This window comes from Rhincodon typus, chromosome 37 (genome assembly GCF_021869965.1).
Source record: "Rhincodon typus isolate 14 chromosome 37, sRhiTyp1.1, whole genome shotgun sequence".
NCBI lineage: Eukaryota > Metazoa > Chordata > Chondrichthyes > Orectolobiformes > Rhincodontidae > Rhincodon > Rhincodon typus.
In genome coordinates, this window is record NC_063368.1 from 21,229,843 (window position 1) to 21,255,993 (window position 26,151).

General features: G+C 40.8%; 2 protein-coding genes across 11 annotated transcripts in view; one reads left to right on the forward strand and one right to left on the reverse strand.

Annotated features, from left to right (window-relative positions):
* Positions 1-17,211, forward strand: part of LOC109933252 (leukocyte antigen CD37-like) — a 32,680-nt gene extending 15,469 nt beyond the window's left edge. The window contains exons 6-9 of one of the 5 annotated variants that reach the window (XR_007265678.1): positions 12,978-13,049; positions 14,260-14,473; positions 15,203-15,261; positions 16,951-17,211. Coding sequence is in view for 3 of the 5 variants with exons in the window: in XM_048617494.1 (XP_048473451.1) it covers positions 136-213 (78 nt within the window). In the remaining 2 variants the exon portion in view is untranslated. Of the gene's footprint in view, positions 1-135; positions 3,404-12,977; positions 13,050-14,259; positions 14,474-15,202; positions 15,262-16,950 lie in introns of those variants that run through there. The other 4 variants (XR_007265677.1, XM_048617496.1, XM_048617494.1 and 1 more) reach the window with 4 other exon arrangements.
* Positions 17,212-19,697: 2,486 nt separating this feature from the next.
* The window catches only part of LOC109933254 (transcriptional enhancer factor TEF-1-like), a 94,102-nt gene continuing 87,648 nt past the window's right edge, over positions 19,698-26,151 (reverse strand). For all 6 annotated transcript variants that reach the window (XM_048617503.1, XM_048617498.1, XM_048617500.1 and 3 more), the window contains 6 exons: positions 25,102-25,166; positions 24,571-24,704; positions 22,628-22,801; positions 22,157-22,297; positions 20,669-20,821; positions 19,698-19,927 (listed from right to left, as the gene is read on the reverse strand). In XM_048617503.1, the coding sequence (XP_048473460.1) occupies positions 19,814-19,927; positions 20,669-20,821; positions 22,157-22,297; positions 22,628-22,801; positions 24,571-24,704; positions 25,102-25,166 (781 nt within the window). In that variant the 3' untranslated portion in view covers positions 19,698-19,813. The remainder of the gene's footprint in view (positions 19,928-20,668; positions 20,822-22,156; positions 22,298-22,627; positions 22,802-24,570; positions 24,705-25,101; positions 25,167-26,151) is intronic.

Consider the following 26,151-nt stretch of genomic DNA (forward strand, 5'->3'; position numbering starts at 1 on the left):
GGATTGCAAATGGGAATGGTGCTGAATGTCACCCTCTGGTGTCTGTACAGAGTAGTTCTCTCTCTGTTAGTTTGTAATGTCTCTATTGGGCAGTGTGAAACCAAAATATTCACGTTGACTTTCTTTTCCCTACAGCTCTTTGCAATGACGTTATCGATGTTATTGTGTAGGAATATCGACCCAGATTACGACAAGCTCATTCGCTTTCAGTAACAGCAAGGCTGCTGAGCCAGTCTGGAACAAAGCAAAACCAGTGTCTTTTATTGAATCAGAGATAGTAGGAACTGCAGATGCTGGAGAATCCGAGACAACAAGGTGCAGGGCTGGATGAACACAACAGGCCAAGCAGCATCATAGGAGCAGAGAGGCTGACGTTTCGGGCCTAGACCCTTCATCAGAAAAGGGGGAGGGGAAGGGGGTTCTGAAATAAATAGGGAGAGAGTGGGAGGCGGATAGAAGAGGGATAGAGGAGAGGACCTGCACATCTGCCAATGTGGTATACTGCATCCGCTGTACCCGGTGTGGCTTCCTCTACATTGGGGAAACCAAGCGGAGGCTCGGGGACCGCTTTGCAGAACACCTACGCTCGGTTCGCAATAAACAACTGCACCTCCCAGTCGCGAACCATTTCAACTCCCCCTCCCATTCCTCAGACGACATGTCCATCCTGGGCCTCCTGCAGTGCCACAACGATGCCACCCGAAGGTTGCAGGAACAGCAACTCATATTCTGCTTGGGAACCCTGCAGCCCAATGGTATCAATGTGGACTTCACAAGCTTCAAAATCTCCCCTCCCCCTACCGCATCCCAAAACCAGTCCAGCTCGTCCCTGCCTCCCTAACCTGTTCTTCCTCCCACCTATCCCCTCCTCCCACTTCAAGCCGCACCTCCATCTCCTACCGACCAACCTCATCCCGCCCCCTTGACCTGTCCGTCCTCCCTGGACTGACCTATCACCTTCCTAACTCCCCACCTACACTCACCTTTACTGGCTCCATCCCCGCCTCTTCGACCTGTTTGTTTCCTCTCCACCTATCCTCTCTTCTATCCGCCTCCCACTCTCTCCCTATTTATTTCAGAACCCCCTTCCCCTCCCCCTTTTCTGATGAAGGGTCTAGGCCCAAAACGTCAGCCTCTCTGCTCCTATGATGCTGCTTGGCCTGCTGTGTTCATCCAGCCCTGCACCTTGTTGTCTCAGTGTCTTTTATTCCTTGTTTATAACTTCCTATAGCAACTTTATTTCCAGTTTGTGTTTAATCCTTTTTGCGGATTGCAACTGGGACTGGGATCATCACATCAGGTATCGAACCATTTCGAGGAGCAGTTCTTATTCAGTGTTGATGCATGATTGTAGAAATCACCTGTTATTGGAGAAGTGGCATCACCCAATACCAACTTCAATCCAACTCACTTTACACAAAACCAATTCGGTCAATTCAACCCAATTGAATGCAGCCTGAAGCCCAAAACAGTATAACAAATTTATAAAAAGGCACTATCCATATTGGAGAGCTGATAAAAATGCAAAGGATAAACCATGGCTTCAGTTAAGGAATCAAACCATCTGCATGAAAAAATCTGTTTCTTCACAAAATTGGTTGAATAGACATTGGATAGTGGAAACACAAATTAGCAGAAACAGTTTTAAAAAAAATGTATGTGGATTAATTTTGAGGGTTATTTTGTCAAGTGCATGATTTATTTGTGTATTCGTTCTAGACCAGTACATCATAGTGTAACCAAGTGGCCAGGTGCTTTCTGGAATTGTTTATTGTGAGGGGATGTGCATAGAGGCTGTTACTGTGTGACCACATACTCCAGAGTTATCTTAAAGATTTCACATGTAAGTACTTTGTTTGCACAAGCCAGAAGCATTTTGGACACAGGAGAACTTGGGTTCAATCCTTGGTGAGTCTCAGGCTGACTGATCTGAGCATGTTTGATGCAAAGGATTTTACAATTTGCCTCAACTTCAGCGGAGAAAGAGGAAAAGCAGGACTCCAATCACTGTCCTGTATGTGCTGCTGGGGAATGTATGTGTAATTGTCTGTGAAGGTAGGAACAGGCTTGTTATGATGCATCCTATGGGTGAATGTTCCAACAACATTTTACTACCTGGGCTTAAACCTGAATTGTACAAAGTACTTGGAGAGTCAGTGGTCATTGATTGGTACAAAGTAACCTTCTGCTTTGGAAATGAAACAAATATGCTTTAGACAAAAACCACAAACCTGAAGTCTGTGTTTAGGGAGCCTGCAGTTTTGTGAGAAAAATATGAAAACACAATTTAGCCCCTGTCTGATTTATAGGGAGCTGTTTGTCCACCTCGATTGCCCATTCCAGCACCTAACCAATCAAAAGTTTGGTTTGGATTCCATGATTGACCTTTCACCTTTTTCAGCAGTTGATGAACAACTGATGGGAATTCCTGGCACTCTAGTCCTCTCCCACAAGTTAAGAGATTTCCCCCCCCCCCCACTCAGAAATATACAGCAGCTGAGTCAGCATCTGAAAGAATAAATACATTTCACCTAAGATCTGACGGTATGCTATTTAACACTTTTTGTTTTGTTTACAGCATTCTTTCTAACTTTTTGTCAATCCTGTATTACAGTTGATAAGTTCACGGCAATATTAATCCTTGTTAGTAAGATAGAGGTCAGATCATAATCTTGTAAGCTCAAAGAAAAGTCTACATTGGATGTAATTCTGCAATTGGGCAGCTCTTGCTGAACTATTAGTGTGTGCTATTGGCTGCATTTACAACCAATTTAAATTAATCAGTCACGCTCATACAGTGCATGTACATGAGCCACACTAAATGACATATTCATATACAGGCACCTGTTGAAGCTTTGCACTTATGCAGGAGTATGGGGACCTTGCAGTTTCTTTTTACTTTCTCCATGGCATTATCTCAGCTAGTTATGGATGATTTGCAAATCAATCAGCACCTGTTCTTTAGTTTAAATTGTTGTCATCATTTGAAATTTGGCAATTTTGCATTTTTGATGAGTCCAAAATGCAAAATTTTGGGAGCATGTTTCACTTCAGAAATATTCCAGTCCTGTCTACCATGCGACCATGCATAGAACTCCTTTTAAATGTACAATTCAAGTCAGTAATGCCTATGGTTTAGTGGAGCTGTCAATGCTGAAGCCTTGTTATTGTTCTTGATTCTACAACTTTATTGTTCAGTCTGACCCATCAACCCTGCTTTGTTTCCATTTATGGGGGAATAAAGTGGTAGCAGACACCGTTGGTGGGCACAGCGAGCACAAATCACCAAAAATCAAAATAGCTTGCTGGATCCATCGGTATATTCCTGTACAAACCTCCCAGGGCCCCATTCGGATCTGTTTTTATCTTTGTAATAAACTTTCAACCAATATTTTGGACTTTATATTTTGTAATTGCTGTTCATCATTTAAATCAAACAAGAAAACAAAGTGCTATCCAAAAAGACTCTGTTATGTAATCCCTGGTCTGGGTTTGACCACCTCTCAGCCAGTCTGGCAGTAGAGAGGGGATTAAATCAATCCCATCCCTTATCTATATATCTGTACCTGATGTATAGGGATGATGGGCAAGGATTGCATTGGGCTTCAGTATAATGCCCTGTACCATTAGTGCCATAATGTACTGCATTTGCTTGAGGATTAACCATCTGGGTAATCCTTGAGCCAGGGTGGGGAAGATTCCCAATAAAGTTCACTCCTAACCCAGGCACCAAAAGCAGTGCAAGACTGATCAGATCGGAGTACATCCCCAGGTACATTGAAACAGAGAGGATGTCTCTGAGGTAGTGTGAGCTGATGTTCTGGGATAGGGAAGTGGTTGGAATTTAGAACTCACTGCTTCAAAGCCTGGTGCAGGCAAATCCATTCATGGCTTTCGAAGAGGAATTGGGAAAAACAGCTGACAGCGAAAAAGAAATTTAAAATGTTGGGATGGTGAAAAGGCTGATGAGTGATATTAACTGAGCTGTTCTTGCTGTTAGCCATGTGAACATGGATAACCTCTTCCTGTTCAGATTCCTGATCTGAGAGACTGTACTATCAAGGTTCTGGAGCAATACAGTCCATGGTGGAAAATGGAAAATGAATCATTTGTTTAATAGCTGCTTTGGCTTTTCTAGTTTTTGCTCTCAGAATAAAAGTGAACCAGTCCAAGCAGAGCCAATCTTTAACCTTTCCCCAGCACTCTGTATAGTATTTAATTAAATGCCACCTGACCAGTGAAAACTGATTGGAGTAGCAGGTAAAAGGAGTTGCAGCTGAAGTGGCAAAAAAATTGTAAAAGCCAGACTTTATGAATCCAGTTTCAATTAACTGACAACATCAGGCTACCTATATCTCTGTGAGAATACTTTGTTGAGGGAGTGGTATAATAACAGGAGGAGATTGACTATATGGCATTGTTTGATGTCCTTCAGGTTGGAAATGCAGTAAGGTCTGATATTTTGATAAATAATTAGTGGTCATTAGGAATAATTTGTAAACATAGGAAGGTGGTCGTGGCTGTTGGAGGTCAGTCATTTCAACTCCAGGATGTCGTAGCAGGAGTTCCTCAGGGTAGTGTCCTAGACCCAGCCATCCTCAACAGCTTCATCCATGACCTTTCCTGTATCATAAGGGGAGATGTTCATGATTTCTCAGATACTGAAGCAGCCCATATCCAAATGCATCAAGACCTGGGCATTATCCAAACTTGGGCTGAAAAGTGGCAAATATATTTGTGCCACACGAGGCAGACAATATCCATCTCTCTTGAGAGAAAATCTAACATCACTCCTCACCATCATTAAATATCCCACAATCAACATCCTGAGAGTTACCATTGATTAGAAAGTGAAGTGGACTCACCCTATAAATACTGTGACTACAAGAACAGGACACAGACTAGGAATACTGCAACATGTTACTCACCTCCTGAGACCCCTGTCCACCATCTACAAGACACAAGTCAGAAATGAGATGGAATACTCCCCACTTCCCTGGATGAAACCAGTTACAAAATTTAAGGCTAATGTCATTCAGGACAAAGCCTGCAAAATTGACACTACAGTACAAACATCCTTCCAAAACCAACTCTCGGAAGGAACAGTGTATGAACTAGAGGGACGCAAGCAGCAGATATATTGGAACACCACCCCCTGCAAATTCTGCTCCAAACAACTCAACAGCCTGACTTGGAAATGTACAGCTGTTCCTTCACTGCCATTGGGTCAAAATCCTGAAGTGCCTTGGTATGGACAAAACCAAACCCCCTCAAAATATATTAAGAGGATAGCCTAGACCCTAACTCTTTCTTATTTTAAAGGCAAATGCCAGGCATTGCACTCTGGATGCAATTTGTTGGTTAAACTACCAGGCTTGAATCAAACCACACTTTATTCATACACTATAGTTAAAATACAACAAAAGAAAGAAGAAATTGGAATAACAACTCTACTGCAAAATGTAGAATAATAAGTTATTTAACTACTAAACAGTAACTGATCCAATATAGTTACATCCCATAAACACACTCTTGGCAAAGGCAAATTCTGTAAAATAAATTGTCTCACATGCAATTCCTCAGCCCAGGAGGAAAAACATTGAGAAAATTCTAAGAGAGAGCGCAGCAGGGAGAGATGTACTGTAGCTTCCAAACCCAGCTTCAAGACCCAGCAACTGCTACTGAAAAACTAAAACTAAAAATCCTGGTTTTGTGGGAGCTTGACCCCACCCATTCAGGCTGCTTCTACTGTTTCAACTTAAAAATCCCCAAGGCTTCACAAACTGTTTATTGGCTCTGAATATTCCAATTTTCACCTCTGTCTCAATCTTTCTTCTTAAAAAAAAACACATGACAAAATATACCTCTTAAAGCCATAGCATTGTCACACCCTCTTAACAGCATTGTGGGTCTATGTAGAGCAGATGGACTGCAGTGTTTCAAGAAGGCAGCTCACCTTCACCTTCTCAAGGGGAGCTAGGGATGGGAAACAAATGCTGGCCCAGACAGTGATGTCCATGTCCCACGAGTGTATTAAAAAAAGCATATGTTATAATTAATGAGCGTGTACAATAATATCAGTCAATGGATTACACTTTGATGCAGGAAAAAAATACATTGAGTTAAACTGAACTTTTAATGAAGATTGCTGCAGCTGCTGCTACACTTTGAAAAAGGATGAAGCAGTTTTTTACTGCACGATTCTTGCTGGTGATGTTTGGCCTCCTATTTGATAGGGTTGAGGACTTAATGTGAGATGACACAGTTCTGATGAAATGTATGACTGTCAGGAGGTGATTCACAGCTTTGAAATGTATTAGCTGACATTGAGAAGTGCTGAGACCCAGGTGTGACAGTTTGATATGAGTGCTGACATGAAACCTCACTAAACAATTCAGTCCATTTAACACCTGTGGCTCCATTTGAGAAACACGTCTTGTGTGTCACAAATAGTCTGAACAGGACAAAAGAAGCTTTGAAGTTGCAATGAGATGTAGGGGTGAAGGTTAACCATGAATATGAGTACTCACCATGGGTTTAACTCTTCCATTTGCCTTGGAGTTAAGCCATTATACAGCTCTGTGGTGCAATTGGATCAAATAAAGATGCAACATACAGGACAGGCACAACTGTGTCCTTTAATGGAACAATTGAGTTGCCTGAAAGACTGGTGGAAACATTCAGCGATCATTTTCAAAGAACATTGGATACACAAGGACCCAGCGCAAATGTAATGTCCTCCAGTTCTGAGAAATTCTGGAATATTGGAATATAAGAACAGAGAACCCCCAAACTGTTCTATCATTCATTGAGGTCATAGCTGAAAGTTTTTAATGTGTTCAGACACCTTTATCATTAATTGAATTTGAGTAATTTCCTGACAACAGATTATAAGTTACTTAGTTCATAATTCCCTGATTTACATCTGCCACTTTTCTTAAGTAGTATAGTGAGTTATATGACTTTTCAATCTAAAGGGACTTCCCAAATCAAGTGCATCTTGGATGATTACAGCATATCCATGATGTTCTCACCTATTTTTTTAAACTATGTGACTGAAACGTTCTCATTCTGGGGTCATTCTTTAGTGCCATGACTTTTCCACTATCATTATTTGATTCCCTTAATTTTGTGGCTTGAGAAGTTAACTTTTTGTTGTTACTGCAGAATCTTGCAGCAGTAGCAGTGCAATCATTTTAGAGCTGAGAGATTCATTAAGCATTTTTACCTAGGAAACATAAAACAATGGGGCACAATCATTTTTGAACTCTGAACTTAATGAGTCATTTCATTAAAATAATCTTGAAAACCATAATAGAAAAATAATAACGCATTTGGAGCAGAGATTAGTGAAACTTGATTTGGACCTGGAATAGGAATGAGAGGAACTATCTGACCTAAGAATGATCTTTGGTGAAACCTGGAACAAAACAAAATTATTGAAGTATGCTTTGTAAACAATGAAGGTGTTTTTGATGATGTTTATCACCAAACTTTAATAGCATTAATAGACATGTTGCTAAAGTGTGAAATTGAGACTAAAGATGAGAGATTTATCCAGAGCTTATATTGGGATCTATTAGTAAGCACCTGACTAGTTGATGGACAATCCAACGTCTCTCAGAATTACAACAAGGCTGTGCACTGTTGCTAAAATTATTCAGCCTGTACAGAGAATAAATATTCAGAGAATTGGATGTATTTCCAGGTGTAAAAATTGAAGGCAAGAACATGACAAACGTGCAGTATGCTAATGACACAGCACCATTGGCAGAATCAGAAGAGGACCTTAAAATATCGTAGATCAAATAAAATGCAGAAATTTTAAATATGGATTGAGTATGAACACCAAAAAGACTAAAACAATGGTAGTTAGAAAGAATACACTAAAAATAAAATAGTGAAAATTGGAGTGGATAGTGTTACACTGGAACAAGTTGGGATAGATTTGTTTATTTAGAACAAATGATAACAGAAGATGGCAGATGTGATGCAGAAGTTAGAAGAAGAATAGAAACAGCCAAAAGTAACTTTGTGAAGATGAAAGATGTGTTAATGACAAGAAAATTCAAACTTTTATCAAGGAAGTAAATTCATAAGACTATTTGTCTCAGAAACATGGACAATAAGTAAAGATCTGTGGAAGAAAATAAATGCTTCTGAAATGTGGATGCTAAGAAGACATACTAAAAATTTCATGTATAGGCCATAGACAAATTTAAAAAGATAAAATTGTAAAAGCAATACCAACTCCTAAAAAGTAACATGCTGTAAAGAAAATGTCAGTCTTTCAGCCATTTGTTCAGAGCTGAAAAGCTACAGCGATCACTTTTAGAGGACAAACTGAAGGCAGCAGAAAGAGAGGTCAACCTATGCACAGTTGGAAGACAGATAGCACAGAGAAGTTACAAACGGACGACACCGTGTATGGTACAAGAATGATACAAGGCAGATGACTGTCTACCATGACACTGATCACCTGGCAGGAGGAGCTGCAAGCAGCAGCATCTATGAGTTTCTGTCCCTGGTTCAACATTTATGTCCTTGGGATGTCACCATCCTGACCCCTTTCTCTGTGCTATGAAGTGATTATTCAGCATATCCACTAATTATTTTATTTTCATTGTCACAATCACTCTTATCAGTTTTAAAGAGGTTTAGCTTGCTTCTGATCTCGGTTTTAATGGCAGATCCTCCATTGAACCTTGACAATGTGGTTCTCTCCCAATGTTGCCAAAATGACATTTTCTATTTTGACAGAGAATGTTTGAAGATGTTGCTGGCTCATTATAGGCCTTCAATATAAGCATCTTCCATGGCCACAATCATCTTAAGGTGCTGCACTGTGCCTCACAGCATCAATGACCCAGGTTCAATTCCACCCTCGGGCGACTGTGCAAACTCCACACAGACATTCTCCCCATGTCTGCGTGGGTTTCCTCCAGGTGCTCCAGTTTCCTCCCACAGTCCAAAGACATGCAGGCTAGGTGGATTGGCCATGCTAAATTGCCCATAGTGTTCAGGGATGTGTAGATTAGGTGGGTTTATGGGGTAATGGGTCTGGGTGGGATGCTCTGTGGGTTGGTGTGGACTTGTTGGGCCAAAGGGCCTGTTTCCACACTGTAGGGATTCTATGATTGATTCTAATGACGAGTGTTTTTTTTTGGGAGGTTGGAGATTAGTCCCATCTTAGGAACTCCCACTTCCCATATGTTGAAGGGAGGTTCCATGTCAACTACAGCCACTGGAAATAAGCATCTCACTGGATACCGAGTTAGAATTCTGGTTTCCATTCATCTGGGCTGTCTGTGGTGAGGATCAAACCTGGCTTCTGATGCTGACAGTGAGGAATCTCGTTTACATATCAACTAACTTAAATATTGTGTTCAATGCTTTAGGAAGATGTGGAGGCATTGGTGAGGATTTATGAGCATAACTCTGGAGATGAGCAACTCCAGTTAGCTAATCAGATTGGAGAAGCTGTGATTGTTCTGTTTAAGGATGAGAAAACAGAGAAGAAATTTGTAACAAGTATTCAAATCATGAGGGGACTGGATACAGTAGATAGACAGAAATGGTTCTCATTGGCAGAAAGACACAAGCAGATGGCACCAATTTAAAGAGATTGGCAAAAAGAATCAAAGGTGATACCAGTGAAAACTATTTTCCACAGCAAGTGGTTGGAATCCGGAACTCATTGCCCCAGGGTCTAGTGCAGGCAAATCTAATCATGGCTTTCAAAAGAGAATTGGATAAAGAGTTGAAGAGCTAAAGAAATCTATGAAGCATTGGGTGGGTGGGGGAGGCAGGGCATTGAAAAGGCAGATGAGTAACATTAACTGAGCTGTTCTTGCAAAAAATAACACGTGAACATGAATAAGCTCCTCCCATCCAGATCCTAGTGTGAGAGACAGACTGCACTGTCAAGACTGCGGGGGATCTCGTTCTCTGAGGAATTGACAGAAGGTTGAAGATTGTCCTTGATGCTGAAACTGTTCACTGTTTTTGCTGGAATGAAAGCTGTGTACTCAATAAAGGAATTCCTCCTCAGTGACAATTTCATTAAATACTCCAGGAATCTTGGCCAAGAAACCATTAAATAAGATCCTTAGACATTGGTCTGGTTCTGCTCCTTCCAGCCAATTGAGTCTGCCCCACCATTCGGTGAGATCGTGGCTGATCTGAATTCCCCACTTTCTGGCCTTTCTCCCATAACCCTTGCTTCTATTACGAATGAAAATCTTGTCTATCCCCACTCTCTGAAATTATATGCTGTGGTCCTACTTTCTCTCAACCTTTGCATCTACCTGTCAACCCCACTAAGAATCTTTTATGTTTCAATCAAGTCTTCTTATTCTTCTAAACTCCACTGGGTACAAGTCCAATCCACTCAATGTCTCCACATAAGAAAATCCCTCCAAGCCCAGGATCAACTTAGTAAACCTTCTCTGGACTGCCATTAATGCCAATTTTTCTTTCCTTTGACAAGGAGACAAAATTATTTGCAGAATTGCAGCTGTGGGCTGACAGTCCTGGTATAGTTTTAACAAGGTCTCTCCATTTTTATATTTCATTCTCTTTAAAGAGCAACATTCCATTTCCTTCACTCTTTCCTTCTAACTTGGATGATTCATGGGCAAGGCCTCCCCAAATCACATTCTATAATGTCCTGCAGTCTTTCACCATTGAACTAATAATCCTCTATTCCTTCTGCCAAAGTGCACAACCTCACATTTTCCACATTACATTCCAACTGCTAAGTTTTTGTCCTCTCTACAGCCCTTTGTCATTCTCACTACTTGCCTTCCCACCTGCTATAGTGTCAACCACAAACTTGGTGATTATCCATTGACCTTCATCATCCAAGATATTAATATTTTCATTCACAGGTGATTGTTATTCCAACTTAGTGTTAACAGAATGTAAGTGTTTAGTCTGCTCAATCTGCTGATGCTATTGTGGGCTCAGATCTGCTCTAAATTGCCCCACATCCACTGCCTGTTTTCAGTCAAGGCTCATGGCAGTTGAAGAAAATATCAGTTCTTTAATTTGACAGAGAAATGCTTTGGGGTATGTGATGCAGCAGGTAGTGTCCCAGCCTCTGAGCTAGAAAAGCCAGGTTCAAGTGCCACCTGCTCCAGGGATGTGCCAAAACATTTCTAACAGGTTGGTTAGAAGAAAGTATCGAGAGAGAAGCGATGACAACTCGAGGTAAAAAGGAGTTATTTGGCAGGAGCCAACTCCGAGGGCTAGTGAAGGGTTACATGGCCATCATTTGCAGTTTGATATTTGTCAGCTGTTGAAGGTCTGCCTCTACGGCTCCACCCATATCTCAAACTCCTTTCTTTGCCAAGTAAATAGTGCAACAAAACTGTAAGTGCGACCACGGAAAGTGATCAGAATTTGTAGCACAGAAACAGATCAGCTCGCTCCAAGACAGAAAGGTAGGAGCTATTTGCGATGGTTCGCTCCTCGGATGATAGTTTTGGATTTATTCCAGAGTAGGGGTCCCAAAGGCGCTGATCCCTTCAGGAGATGTGAGTTGGGTTGGGATCTATTTGATTATGGGGCTCCATTGCTGATCGCAATCATTTCCGCGATGATCCCACACTACTCTCTGGCAGAATAGATTGCTTGCAGATTAAATGCAGGAACTCTGATGGATTCTCTTTGTGTCGGAGTCTAACGACGCTGCTGTAAAACAATACTTTGGAAATCTCACTGTTTGCTTTGAAATGTGGAGAACAGTAAGGAAGTTGAATATGCGTAGCGTTCCTGCAATTTGTTAAAACATTTTGGAAAAACTGTGCGACGTGAATGTCCAATGATGGATGGGGTTGAATTATTCAGGTTGAGAATGTTGGGGACACAGTTAGTTCTTTCTGTTTAATTTCAGAAAACTCGTTCAGTACCTTCAGAAGTTCAGTGTGAGTTGAACTGTGTACGGGGTTTACTTTAGCGTGAAATTCAATTAATACAACATGTTGTAAAAAGATACAGGGAGAGGATGTAGGTGTGAACAACAGAAATGATCCCAAATTGAATAGGACTCGAGCTGATAGTTAGAAAAACAAATTCTAGAACCTACTGAGAAAGTTTAAAAGGGGATCGAGCTCTATCAGTTACTAAATGTTATTGTCTACAGGATTGAACTGAAATGTAACTGCAGAATAAGGCAGACTAAATAAAAATGTTACATTAGGGGAAAATGATTTAATAATAGTGAAAAGTAAATTTAAGATAGATATTGGAACTGCTCCTGCTGGGTTATGCGAGTGAATGGGAAGGGCCGGAAAAAACAGAGCGAGAGACTGAGATAAACACGCCCGGCCGTATTGAAGGAAGAGCGTGGTTTGAATGAATACACCTTAGTCCACCCGAATCTTATTCTCGTCACGTTGTACAGAAATTGCAGCTGGACTAATCTTCACCAAATCAAACTGGGTAAAATATCTTGTGATTGAGAACGTTCTGTCAGTTCCGGAGTACAGACAGATACGGATGCGATTAAGGTGCAGTGGGAGTAATGTCAATATGGATAGATTCTCAGGAGAAAGAAAAAGGTACTTCAATGTGCGATATAAGTGTGTAACGTACAAGATAATAGATTACGACATGGGAAATGGGATTAGGGTGGATGGCTGGCACGTACATGCTGGGCTACCTGCTGCTGACACCAAAGATGCGTGGGCCGCGAGTACTGAAGTGTACCAGTGGTGATGGGATCAGGAGAAGTATCAGTTGAGACGGCTGGTGCGAGAAACTAACTGTAAATATTGAACGTGCAAAATTTAAACACCTCTCTGGGGTAAGGCCTACTGTCAATACTACGGGTGAAATTAGTTTGGGTACCAGATGCTGTTAATACCCTTTTCTTAGGGTTATTTGGAGAAGGTTGCTTTTATAAAGATGTATCCATATTTATTTAAGAATTCTATCTCATTTGTTAGACTGTAGTTTTCTGTTTATACTTTCAGGTGCAACAGCGATGCAGTTTAATCAATTGTGCCTGATTGGAATCCTGCTAGCAACGTTTGGAGTTTTCACAGGTGAGAAACCATCTGACCGGAGCTTTGGTGTGTGAAAGGTAAGGTAGGGAGGTCAAATCTATAGCTGTCCAGGACATTTGGTTTACCTCCCAACTGCTCAAAAAAAGAACTATTGTTGGCAACAAACTTTAACTTGATTACACTTACCTGCAATAGTGGGTAGTCCTCTGAACTTCCACTCTTTGGAATTACAGGAGGATTCATTGGTGAGTGTGTAGTGAAGAGAGCGATAAACCAGGCTAGGATCTGCGCTGAATGTGCAGTGTACCAGCGTAGAAGCAGTGGCTTTTACGCAGCGAGTGTATTAGAAGCAGTAAAAGCACTGTACTAGTGTAGGAGATGTGGGCAATGTGTAATGACTCAATGTAGGAGGAAATGTGGTACTGCAAAGTGAACCAGTGGCAGGGCAAGAAACCATGGACCCTGGTGCTTTTCCTGTTCGTTCCCGTCTCCCACCCTCTCACATCTTTCAGGTGCTCAGAATTAAGAATCATAGTCACAAGGGAATCAAATTATAAGTACAAGACGTCTTACCTTTCTCACTCTGTATACTTTGCCTCTATTTACAAAACCTACCAAAAGCCCAGGTTTCAGTATGATACTCCCGTTGTTCATATTGTGCAGCCAGCTCCCCTTCTATGAACCTTGCCCTATCCAATATCAAGACAGCAACATTCAAAACACTTTCACTTGGTTAGCAGGTAAATTGCATTTTGTATTGAATGATAAATATTCTCGTTTTATACTGAAACCAACCCAGCATGCTGCATATAATACGAGGGTAAATTGCTACAGATAATGGAAATCCGCAATATAAACCGAAAAGCTGGAAAAACGGAGCAGACCAGGGAAGTACTGTGGAGAGAGACCGTGAGAGCGAGAGAGACCGAGTCAAGGCTTCATAATCAAAGGTCTGCATCATGATAAAGAGTCACTGATCTCCTTCTGCCACCTAACTTGCTGAGCATTTCCAATTATTGTACAAACCATTTCTATTGGAGCAAAAATAACTCCCTTAGTCAACCTTTAGGAAAGCAATCAGACTTCTTATGAGCCTCTCCCCTCCAGCAAGAATCCCTGTAGCAGCTGCTTGAAATAAAAATAAAGTGCGGAGGAAACGCAGCAGGTATGGCAATATCTGTCTCTTAGAAGAATTTCTGAAAAAAATCATATCAGACTTAAAAGGTTATTTCTGTTTCTCCCTCCACAGATGCTGCCAGAATTCTGAGTTTCTCCAGCATTCGGCATCTTTTTATTTTACTTTATTTTTTCGACTGGCGACTGAATTGGGAAAAGAACTAAGGAAGAAAACGCTGTACTTTTTTAAAAAAAGCATGTTGCTGAGACTTATTGTAGGTCGTATTCACCCCGTTGTTGTTCAGATATGGGGAGGAGGCAGCACGACACTGGTGTGCGCACACGAGGCAAGTTTCAGCCGGCAACTGGTCGCTTGTTGGTTTGTGGAATTGTGACCAGTTGAGGATGCCAAAGGTCAAAGGTCATCAATTTGATGACACCTTTGGTCCCTGGGCAGCTAAACAGCTTGTGGGAGTGAATGATAGCATAAGAAGCATTTAGATCGCTAGAAGGGGAGCTGGTGTCTCTCTCTCTTCAGTAAAATGCCTGGAGCAAGCCAGTTGTTGTTGTTCTCGCTCCAGTTTGATTAAGCTGTTGCTTTTAATCAATAAGACAGAGTTTATAATTTGTGGACCATCGTTGTTTATCTGTGATAATTTTATTTTAGTAAATATTAGTCCTTCCAAAGTAAAACAAAAAAAACCGTCCATGTTTTCTGCTAAACTGAGTCCATCACGTAGGTAAGTTGAGGACTTAGCGTACTTTGATCAAATGTTTAACTTTTGTGATGACTCTAAGAATAGTGGGGCTTAATTTTCAGTGTGCTACACAGTGAGTAATACCATTGTACATAAAGGGAGATGGGGAAATTCTCTCCTATTCCTGATGTTCGTTGCCTGCCATTTCCGTACTGCAAATATTAGTTGCCACTTGATATGACTGTTAAGTTTCTCCGGCATCACCGATACCATTTATATCACTGTCTTTTGGCTAGTAGCAATCACTACAGCCACACAGACACATTCTGTAATGACTTGATTCCTGCAAGATCTGAGCATCTCATTCCTTTTTTCTAGAGGCCCAATTGCCTTCAGTGATGACACAATATTACTGTGCTCATTTTCACAATTCACACGTGAGTATCTGTTTATTAATTTTAACGTTTTTTTCAGAACATGATTAATTGAAGGCAATTAAGAAGCAAGTTCAGTACTGGAATTAATTAACTAGAATCTTTTTTTTAAAAACACACCCGAGTTGGCAACTGGACTCTCGGCATTCTTGGATCCCCAGGTCCTGGGGTGAAAAACTGATGTATGCGGAGGATGGAAAAATCAAGCTGTTTGCCATAATTTAAAATCAGAGTTTGGTTTAGAAATGAAAAGCATTGAAAATGTACATATGTGCCACTATCATCATTTTCCCTATTCAGGGAGTGAGATCCCATCCTTCCTGTCTGAAGGCACAGAATCCTGATAGACTTTCCTATTGGATCCACAAATATATCATCATCCACAAAGACATTTCTTGTCAGTGAGCCTGTGATTGTCAGCAACACATTCAGCATTAAGGGCACGGAGATCAGGTGCATGATCCTTCCTGCTGCACTGTTGGATCAGTTAACTCTGTCCAGACCAGTAGAGAAGTTTGGGGTCTTCCTTTTTAATTTGTTTGTATGTACTCAGTTTAGATATTTAAAGGTAGCTTTCATTATAAATAGGTTTTTGACATTCAAAGTTCTTAATGATTTGGAAATTCACTGTCCAGATCCTGAGCATCCACTGGTCAAGACCATTCAGGATCTTAAACACTTTAATCAAGTCACTCCTCATTGTACTGAAAGAGATACAATGTAGTTCTTCATTTGGAGCTGGTGTACTTGGTCACCAGCTTTGTGCCCTTCGACATGCCATGCTTGGCCAACTCCCCAGGCAGCAGTGGTGGTCTGGATCTCATGGAGCTGATGGTGCTGCAATTGTAATGGGCCAGACAGAAAGTCTCCCCTGCAATACACTTGAAAACTATCGTTGACAGACGAGTTCATGATGGTCATGGCCTTGGAGGAGATGCTGGTGTTGGGGTGAACCTGCTTCATCACTTTGTGGATGGAGTAACTTTCTTTCCTGGGCATTCTTCTCTTTTTGCCTCTTCACTCGCATCATCTGGATGATTTTCTAAACTCTAGTAGAAACAAGCCCATCTGTCCAAACTTTCCTCACAGGACACTCATTCCCAGAATCAAATCTCTTAAATCTCCCCTGAACTGCCTACAATACATTTGCATCTTTCCTTAAATAATATGCACACAATATTCGAGAAGCATTGCCCTGTCTATGTGTGATGCTATTCAGAGAGTCATTGTGGACTTGATGGGCAGAATGACCTGCTCCCAGACTGTAGGGATTCTATGATAAATTTCTGGTCTATAGTAACAGTGACAGTGAGAAGTCAGTGATTGATAATGCTATTGAATGCCAAAGGAGTATAGCAAATATTTTTTCTTGCTGGAGAGAGGAGTTGCTCTGGAGGAACCCTGGCTGATATTTCCCTTCCATATCTAGCAGCACCAATGCCTTGGCTACAACTGGCAGATGAAACCAATATGAAGTCTTATATGGCTGTTCAGAGTGAGTGTGAAGACCCCAATGGCCCTGCTTGAACAGCAGCAAGATTCTTGGTGTTTTAAATGATTAATATTGCAGGGATTTTGCTATGTGGAAATAAAAAAGACATTGTAAGTGGCTGTGTTAGGCATGGTATGATATCACTGTTCATCTGGTTTCCTATGACTGCTTTCTTCCCTGACTGAATTATCTGTCCCCAGCTCCTGCTGTGTGAGGCATGGAACCATGATCAGAAACGGGCATTGAAGGAATCTGCGAGGCAGAAATCACCATATATTCTGAAACGACAGCTGAATTTCATCAACAAATGGCCTTACATCTTGTGGCGCTTCCTTGGGCTCCCAGTCCGCTGACTCCTCCTGCAGGTCCACAAAATGAAGAGCAGCACCCTCCTGCCTGCTGTGTAAAATCACTTTGTAAAGCAAAACATTAAATAAAATCAATGTGTGGATGGAAATGAATTATGGTGCAGGACAGGCAGCAGTCTCTCACAGTCTGTCTGGGTGAAAAACTTGTTAATGATTATAAATATTCACAACTATGCAGCCTTTGATTCTCATTAGCAGCCAGAATGTGTGGAAACTGATCAGTTTGTAATCTATTCCTAGAGTACCAACTGTAAAAAGCAAGGTCACCTCAGGTTCATAATAACACAAGACACAGGAACAGGAGTAGGGCATTCAGGCCCTTGAGCCTGCTTTGCCACTCTGCCTCATATTCACTTTCCTCCCCTTTCTCTGTAACCTTTAATTCCCTGACTGATCAATAATCTCTCTCAGCCTGAAATGTACATGAGGACTCTGCCCCCACAGCTCTCTGTGGAAAGGAGTTCTGAAGACTCACTGTTCTCTCCCTAATAACATGGAGCTGACCAGTTTCCCCTGCCCACAGCTTCTTAGCTTCATAGCTTCAGTGGCCTGGAGAATAGCCATGAGGTTCTGTTTCTGATCGATTATCCAGCAATCCCTGATGTACGTGCTTTACTGACACACACAGTTTAGAAATTGATGAAGTTTTGCCCCTTTGATGTTGGTTCACATTAAGTTAGGACAGGTCACCAAACTAATGGCCCCAGGTTAATGAGTTATATTCACCATTCTCAATGCCATTACTAACCTGCAAAAGTTGACCTGTGTTACAAATGTTTATTGTTCCAGGCTATCAGCATGGGAAAATAGCAGAGTTATTAATACACTCATCTTCATTACAGCTTAGGACACACAGCCCGTCTCTTTGTCCCTTGCCTGTTCCCTCTGGTACTGATCAAAATCAGACAATGATTGATGGGAGAGGGTGGGCTAAGCTGTAGGAACCACAACCCAACATCTCATTACCTTAAAACAGACAACTTTATACAGAATACAAATCACATCTTTGATTCTGATTTCTGCTAAATAATGCTGTCAGAACCACATAAGGCTGCTTGAATGTTACACAACTGCTGTAATTAAATGAAGAAAAAAAGGTCAAGTGAATGTCTCGTGATGAGGGTGACCTTGAGACCCCTCTGGGGCTCCAATATGATCGCCAAAGTGAAGTTGCATCTTTTAAAGCCGCAATTTTATGATGTTGTGAGGCAATCTTACCTCTTTAACAAAAGACAAAGAAATTGGATTGAGCTAGTTAGAGCCAACGTAAGCTCCATTGGCCGAGAGCTGTCAGGAGGACTAGTGACGGCTTCCAGGAGGAGTATTGCTGAGAAATGATGAGGGTGACAGTCTTTGCAAATGAACAATATGAAATGACAGAGTTGCTGATTAACCAAAACTAGTGTACAGTTGGCACACCAGGTTTATTCCTTCTCCTTCCATCCCCATTCATTTGCTGTCTCCCACACACTATTTTCCCACAACCTTCACATTCATCCCTCACCCAGGTTCTGGAGTTCAATATAGAGAGGCACGTGTGAGAAAAGAAGCAAATATAGAATGAAAAAAGAACAAACTAGGAGGAGATGGTTATTGAAGCAAAAGAAAGATGGATCAATAGAGTGAGTGAGTGAGAGAGGAAGACAGATAAAGCTAGGATTCTCTCTAGTTGGAACATGTAAAACAATTTAACATTAATATCTTATCATGGAGCAGGGAAATGCTTACTGTTCCCTCCAGAATCCCTCTAGATTCAGAGCTGGTGTGAATGGAGTAAGGGTTTAGCAACCCCTTGTGAAGCCTTCAATATGGTTTAAACGATCACCGTGTCTAGGCTGACAATGATGCTTATAGCTATCAGCCACGCACAGGTAAGAGGAGAAAAGACTCCCAAAGAAAATAGATCCCCATACAGATCCCCACCAGTCAACTGCCAATCTCACCCCCACCCCGAAACCCCACCCAACTCCTACTCCTGACTTTTCCTAGGCCGAATACCCAAATTACTGAGGATGTTCTGCAAACATTACAATAATTACAACTGTATCCTAATTATGCAGTGAGTAGTAACACATTTTTTCTAAAGAATACATTGAAGCAATTGAGACCTGGTTGGTTGTAGTGGATGGCACTGATCCAGGTTGGAAAGATCACTTTTAGATGATTTATTTACTGTTCCCATACCAGTATGCAAGTATGGATCGGTAAGAACATACACACAGGGTCAATGACTGTTTAATCTTCCACTCTGGTAGGCTCAGGAATTCTCTGTTCCAATTTTATCCAAAGTTTGTTTGAACTAGGTGATAATCATTTCTAATTAACAACAAAGATAAAAGGAATCATTTGCTAACAGCAAATGTCAAATCACTTGATACACCTTAAAGGTGTAACATGAATGCAAAGCTCCTGGAACTTCTGTCAATCCAATCAAATTAAGATTACGATTTGGTTAAAGCCAAACATGTTCTCATTTTCACTGAACAACCTTCAAGAAAAGCTTGATGTGGCTGATGTAATTGTAAACCCCATCACTAGAGTTGTTTTGCATTGTACAGAAAACCAGCTCTTCACAGAGGTTGGATTTGCAGTGGGTGAAATCTCAGAACGGTGTATGGGAAAAAGGTAGCACCTCAAACCGATCCAGATTCTCCTCCCAGATGTTTATGTACAAATTTGAATGTAAGGCTTTGGTCTAGTCTTTCACAAGTTTATAGATGTGATGCTGAGCTCCATGTTCACTAGTCGAAACTTCAAAGACGTATGCAACACACAAGAGGAGTTCTTGTGTGTCTCTGTTGGTTACCACCTGGAAAAGATTGAAGAATACTAAGGTAATAATTCAAATGGAAATTGAACAGTGAGGCAGAGACACCAGGAACCACAGAATAAGAGTACACTGGGCTATGAAGTAAAACAAAGTGAGAAACAATGAACAAGTCAGAGATATGGCACACTGTACAGATGTAAAAAGAAGCAAAAGCTAAAAAAAGTCTGAATCCAGAGGTTGAAGAGGGAAGCATTAAAGTGAAGGTTGATTTGCGAGAATACTGTGTGCAGTTTTGCACATTGTGTGATGTAAAGGTTACTAGAATTATAGAAAACATGTGATACAGATTCAGTGGGGAAAACACTAACGATAAGAACTTTTGTTATAATTAGCAACAACCATCCCTGCAGAATGGTGAAATTCCCCAAAACTCTCTTCATCCTATATTTCTCTGGGAGGTGCTTAAGTTTAGTTAATCAGATATTTGCAAATTGAAGAATGATGAAAGACTTAAAGAACTAGGGTAATATACACTGGCATATAATGGGCATACATACTTAGATCTGATAAATAAAAACTCAGAGTCTAAAAATTATGGTATATATCATTTCAAATGGTTATTGAAGCTAATCAATTCACAATGGCCAAGGGTGAGCAATCATTTGAATAGCAGAAAAGCTATGAAAAAAGAAGTAGGTAGCTGTGTGGATGGATACAGTGAGAGACTGACAGTGGCAGTGTTGGATGAATTAAACGCCCTCTTTACATAAATTGTCATACCTGCAGAATGGTGAAATTCTCCAGGACACTATTCATCATATACTTCTCTGGGAGCTGCTTAAGTTTGTGTATAAAGTTAATCAGATATTCACACATTGGAGAACGACGTATTCGGTACAGAAAGCGGCCATTTTCAAACCGGGCATATTCTGTCTGTGAAAGGAAAACAAAAACTCATTCATTCATAAGGAACTGGGGCAATGAAGAGCTGGAAACCAACTGGCTCTCACTTCTCCAACAGATAACCTGGTCTAAAGGAAACAGAGAAATAACAGAACTACAATAGACCAGACAGGGTAAAATGTTAGGAAAACTTCTCTCCCATCTGTATGACACAGAGAATGAAACCTCTGGGAGGTGCCATTGTATCTCCAATTTGGTATTTTTTCTATTGAGCCATGGTATACAAGGTCCTGACTTGCACCGTGCTCCACATGTGACACATTAATGGTGGGTCCTGGACGTACTCACTGCGATGCACCTATAAGCTACCCCATAAGATAGATGAGAGGCATGTCAACGTTCACACTAGACAAAGGGCATGAACTGTAGAAGAACCCATAAAGAGTTACAACATTTAAAAGCCATCTGGATGGGTTTATGAATAGGAAGGGTTTAGAGGGATATGGGCCAAACACAGGCAAACTGGACGAGTTTAGTTTAGGGAGACCTGGTCAGCATGGATGAGTTGGACCGAAGTGCCCATTTTTGTGCTGTATGACTTTATGACTAAATGCAGAACACTGGCACGGTGGCTCAGTGGTTAGCTGCCTCACAGTGCCAGGGACTTGGGTTCGATTCCACCCTCGGGCGACTGTCTGTGTGGAGTTTGCACATTCTTCCCGTGTCTGCGTGGGTTTCCACCGGTTTTCATTTTCTTTATTCATTCACGGGATGAGGGTGTCGCTGGTGAGGCAGCATTTATTGCCCATCCCTAATTGCCCAGATGGCAATTAAGAGTCAACCACATTGTTGTGGGTCTGGAGTCACATGTAGGCTAGACCAGGTAAGGATGGCAGTTTCCTTCCCTGAAGGACATTAGTAAACCACATGGGTTTTTCCTGACAATCAACAATGGATTCATGGTCATCATTAGACTGTTAATTCCAGATATTTATTGAGTCCAAATTCCGCCATCTGCCATGGTGGGATTTGAACCCAGGTCTCCAGAACATTATCTGGGTTGCTGGACTAAGAGTCCAGTGATAAAACCACTAGGCCATCACCTTCTCAGGTGCTCCAGTTTCCTCCCACAATCCAAAGCTGTGCAGGTTAGGTGGACTGGTCATGCTAAATTGCCCATAGTGTTCAGGGATGTGTAGATTAGGTGGATTATAGGGGGATGGGTCTAGGTGGGATGCTCCAAGGGTCAGTGTGGACTTGTTGGGCCAAAGGGCCTGTTTCCACACTGTAGGGATTCTATGATGATTCTATGATGACTAGAACTTCTACCTAGAAATTGTCAAATCTAAGAAAGTGTGAACTTACTTCGACCTTTTCTACAACTTGTTTTCCAAAAGAGCAGACCTTAGAGGAACAGGTGATGGTCATGTTCTCAGCACTTTCATACTGGCTGGTGACTCCATAGAACATACCTGCTTCATCTTGAATATGAATGCTAAGATCAGCCTACAAAAAGAAGCATCAAGAGTTTGGTCAGCTGCAAATTAAAACTAAACACTTCTCCTTCTCGGTTTTGGTTCAGATTCGCGGTTTTTCAGTTGTTTCTTATCCCTCTGGCTGGAGTTCTGTATGATCACTGTTGCAGGCGAGACTTGCTATGCTAATCTTTCACACTGTGAAGTCTGAGAAAACAATCCAAATGTAAAATAACCACCTCTTGTGAAGTTCAGCTTTTATGACATTGTGTTTACTTAAAGCACAGTGTGTGTCATGCAAGGAGAGGACTCTGCTTTTAAAAAAAACTGGAAACTGAGCTCCTCAATCATTTATACTGACCCAGAATTTTACAAGGAAGAAGGTGTTTGGTGTTCCTTTCTCAAACAGCTCCTTCAATCCCCCTTTCTTCTCCGGAAACTTATCATAGATTTGGCGAATGTCAACTGATTCAAGTAGAGCTTCATTATAGGAAGGACTTGACTGACCAATGTGGACAAAGAGATGTTTATTGTACTGCAAAAGGAAGGTCAGAAAATGCACAAGTTTGAATACTCCACATGATAAATTTCAGTTAAACATGAGGACACAACCAGCCATTAAACAGCTTTAATCAGCCAATGATTCTAGACCAGGCCAGAAAAAGGGAGACTATATGTGATCCCTCAGAGACAGGACATAATCTAGTATATTACTCTTGGAATACCCCAAAATACCCAATCCAAAATCAAAAATAAAAACAGAAATTACTGGAAAGAATTAGCAGGTCAGGCAGCATTTGTGGAGAGAGAAACAGAGTTAACATTTCAAAAACATGACTTGTTTCTCTCCATAAATGTTGTCTGACCTCCTGAATATTTCCAACATTTGCTGATTTCATTTCAAATTTTTAGCACCTGCAGAACTTTGCTTTTGTATCAATACAAAAGCAGCGCAGACAGGTTCAAAGATCAAGCAACCTGCTGCATGACTGAATGTTCATGCAACAGGTGGGCGACAGTGACAGAGGATTAAAAGAAATGCAGAAGCCTGTAACTAATATTAAGAACGGTTACAATGCTATAAGGTACACAGACATAAGTATTGCATACATGCCCAAGCACGGTGAGTAATGTGGGACCATAATGCATCTGTAAACTTAAATAAATGCAATCAAAGGGTGTTAAAAAAAAACAGTTGGCTAAAATGGACTGGGAAAATAAGTTAAATGGTGGAGATGCAGTGGCAGACATTCAAGGAGACATTTCATAATTCTCAAAAGTACATTACAATGGAGAAGAAAAACTCTACCAGAGGATACACCATCCATGACTGACTAAGGAAGTCAATGGTAGAATTAAATTGAAAGAAAATTTTGAACAATGCTTTGGGAATTAGTGGTAGTCCAGAGATTGGAAAAAATTGAAATTCTGAAGGAGGAATTGGAGTAGGAGAGAAACTAGCAAAAAATATAAATAAACAGTTTATAAACAAGAAAGGAGCAGCTAAAGTGTGTATTGTTCCCTTAGAGTGTGAGATTGAGAAATTAATATGGGAAACAAGAGAATGACAGAGACTTTGAATAAGTATTTTGTATCTCTCTTCAGATATTTAATTGTCTTCTGTAGAAGACAAAGTATCCTAAGAATAGTTGAAAATTACAACTCCGTGGTCCTAGGGTTTGAAATGGAAGTGACAGCAGAGGTAGTGAATGCACTAACTGCAATCTTTTAAAACTCCCTAGATTCTGGAAAGGTCCTAGAGGATTTGAAAACCACAAATTAACATCTTTGTTTAAGGATGGAGGGAGACAAAAGGAAACTATAGGCCAGTTAGTCTATCATTTGTTGTTGAAGAAATGCTAGAATTCATGAAGGAATTAGTAGCAGGACACTTAGAAAATTTTAATAGAAAATCAGGCAGATTCAACATAGTTTTGTTAAAGGGAAATCATAGTTGACTAATTCATCAGAGTTGTTTATGAATGTAACGAGCAGGTTTGATAAACAAAGTAGGTGTAGACATCTAAAAGATACTCAATAAAGGTGCCACATAAAAAGATTACTCCAGGAGACAGGAGCTCATGTTATTTGCGGTAGGAGATGCATTAGTGTGGATTGAGATGGCAATGACATCAGTAGCATTAGTGGAGAAGAAAGATGCCTTAATAACAAACAGGGTGAAGCAACAAATGTTGTAAATATAACAATAATGTCTTTAAACATTTCCAAAAGGCTTTGCATAGACCAGATTATAAACCTTCTTTCACCTGACATTACAAGATGACTAACAAAAGGTGCACTTACAGTATCTTGATCCCTTTGTTGTTCCATGAAAGCCGAGAATTCTACAAGCCTGATCTTTGTAGTTCCAATGCAGCGGCCCTGCCAGGCAGCATGGCAACTGGCTGGCAAAAGACCAACTGAAGTATTGTCATATCCTGCATGGAAGAAGCACAACTTTAAATCTATTAATCTTTGTCTTCTGTGGATCTGGCATCAGTGCCCAGCATGTTTCATTCTTTCAACAATTTATACAACACAATACAATCTAGTAACCAACCAGTCCGCCTGTATTAGTCAGGAATTACCTACATTACTGTGAACTTCTCTCAGATTGAAAGCAATTAAAATGATGCATTGAGTCAGCTGATCTGAGTCAATTGTAGTAGAGATCTGACAATTTGCTTTAGGCAATCAGCCAAATATTGAGGAAATGTTACTCCATAATAGGATCAATGTGCAACAGCAACATTAACCCAATACTACACAGCAAGAAAAATCACACAATGGCAGCACCAAATCAAGACCGTATAACACCAAGGTAACCTTTCTTACCCAAGAGTGGAGCATGGTTTACACTTGGTTGAACAGCAAACGGTTGTTGGATGAAAGGTTTCACACTGCAAAATAAGGATACAGTTTAACTCAGAAACAATGACAACAACAACGTCCCTGAACCCAGCACTGCGTGCTGTGGAAACAAGAGTCAGTCATACCCATCCTACGTAGATCTCATATCATGGATAACATCGTAAAACATGAAATTCATGACTTTCTTTGATGTGACTTGTAGTTGCAACTTGAAAACACTGCAGTTAATATTCTTCCTGTTTGTCAGTCAGCCAGCAGAGGACACAAAGCAACGATGAAGGGAGGTAGGATTCTGGTCAGTGTTGCCTCATATAGCATACCATGAATCAGAAACTAAATGGAAAGCAAAACAAGTTCATGTACATCCCATGGCGAGTCAGTGCTTTAAGCTTCAGCCATTTGGTATACAATTTGTGTGCTTTATTTACTTGAAGAAGGTGCACAAAGGATTAGGAGAGACAGATAGCACTATAGGAAGAAAGAGTAAGGTATTAGGTGGGCTCAGAATAAAATGGAATACAATAAGGTTTGAATTAAGTTTACAGAGCATGTACATAAACACAAAGTGTAGAATTCAAGATTGACAAGGAACAAATAGCTGTAAGGGAATAAGTTGGCATAACAACAATGGAGACTTGGTTTAAAAAGACTTGGGTTCTAAGTATTCTTAGACACATGATGTTCAGAAAACATATGGGAAAATCAACACTGCCAATCCTCATGTTTCTTTAACTAACCTATTATGTTGCTGGAGAAGATATCCTGCAGGGTCAAGGGTAGAATCTATTGTACCATAACTAACCAAACAAGAAGTATCCTTATTCTATTGGGCGTAAGCTATGGGCCAGCAAATACTGGGAAAGAAACAGCCAAGTAAACTTCCAGGAAAATTCAAGGGCTGTTTATATAAAAAAAATGTTACAGTGCAAAGGCCAGAGGAAGACTTTCAGAAGTATGTTAAGGAGAATATTCTTGAACAGTAGATTTCTGGCCCATTGACGGGGAGGCGAGCAA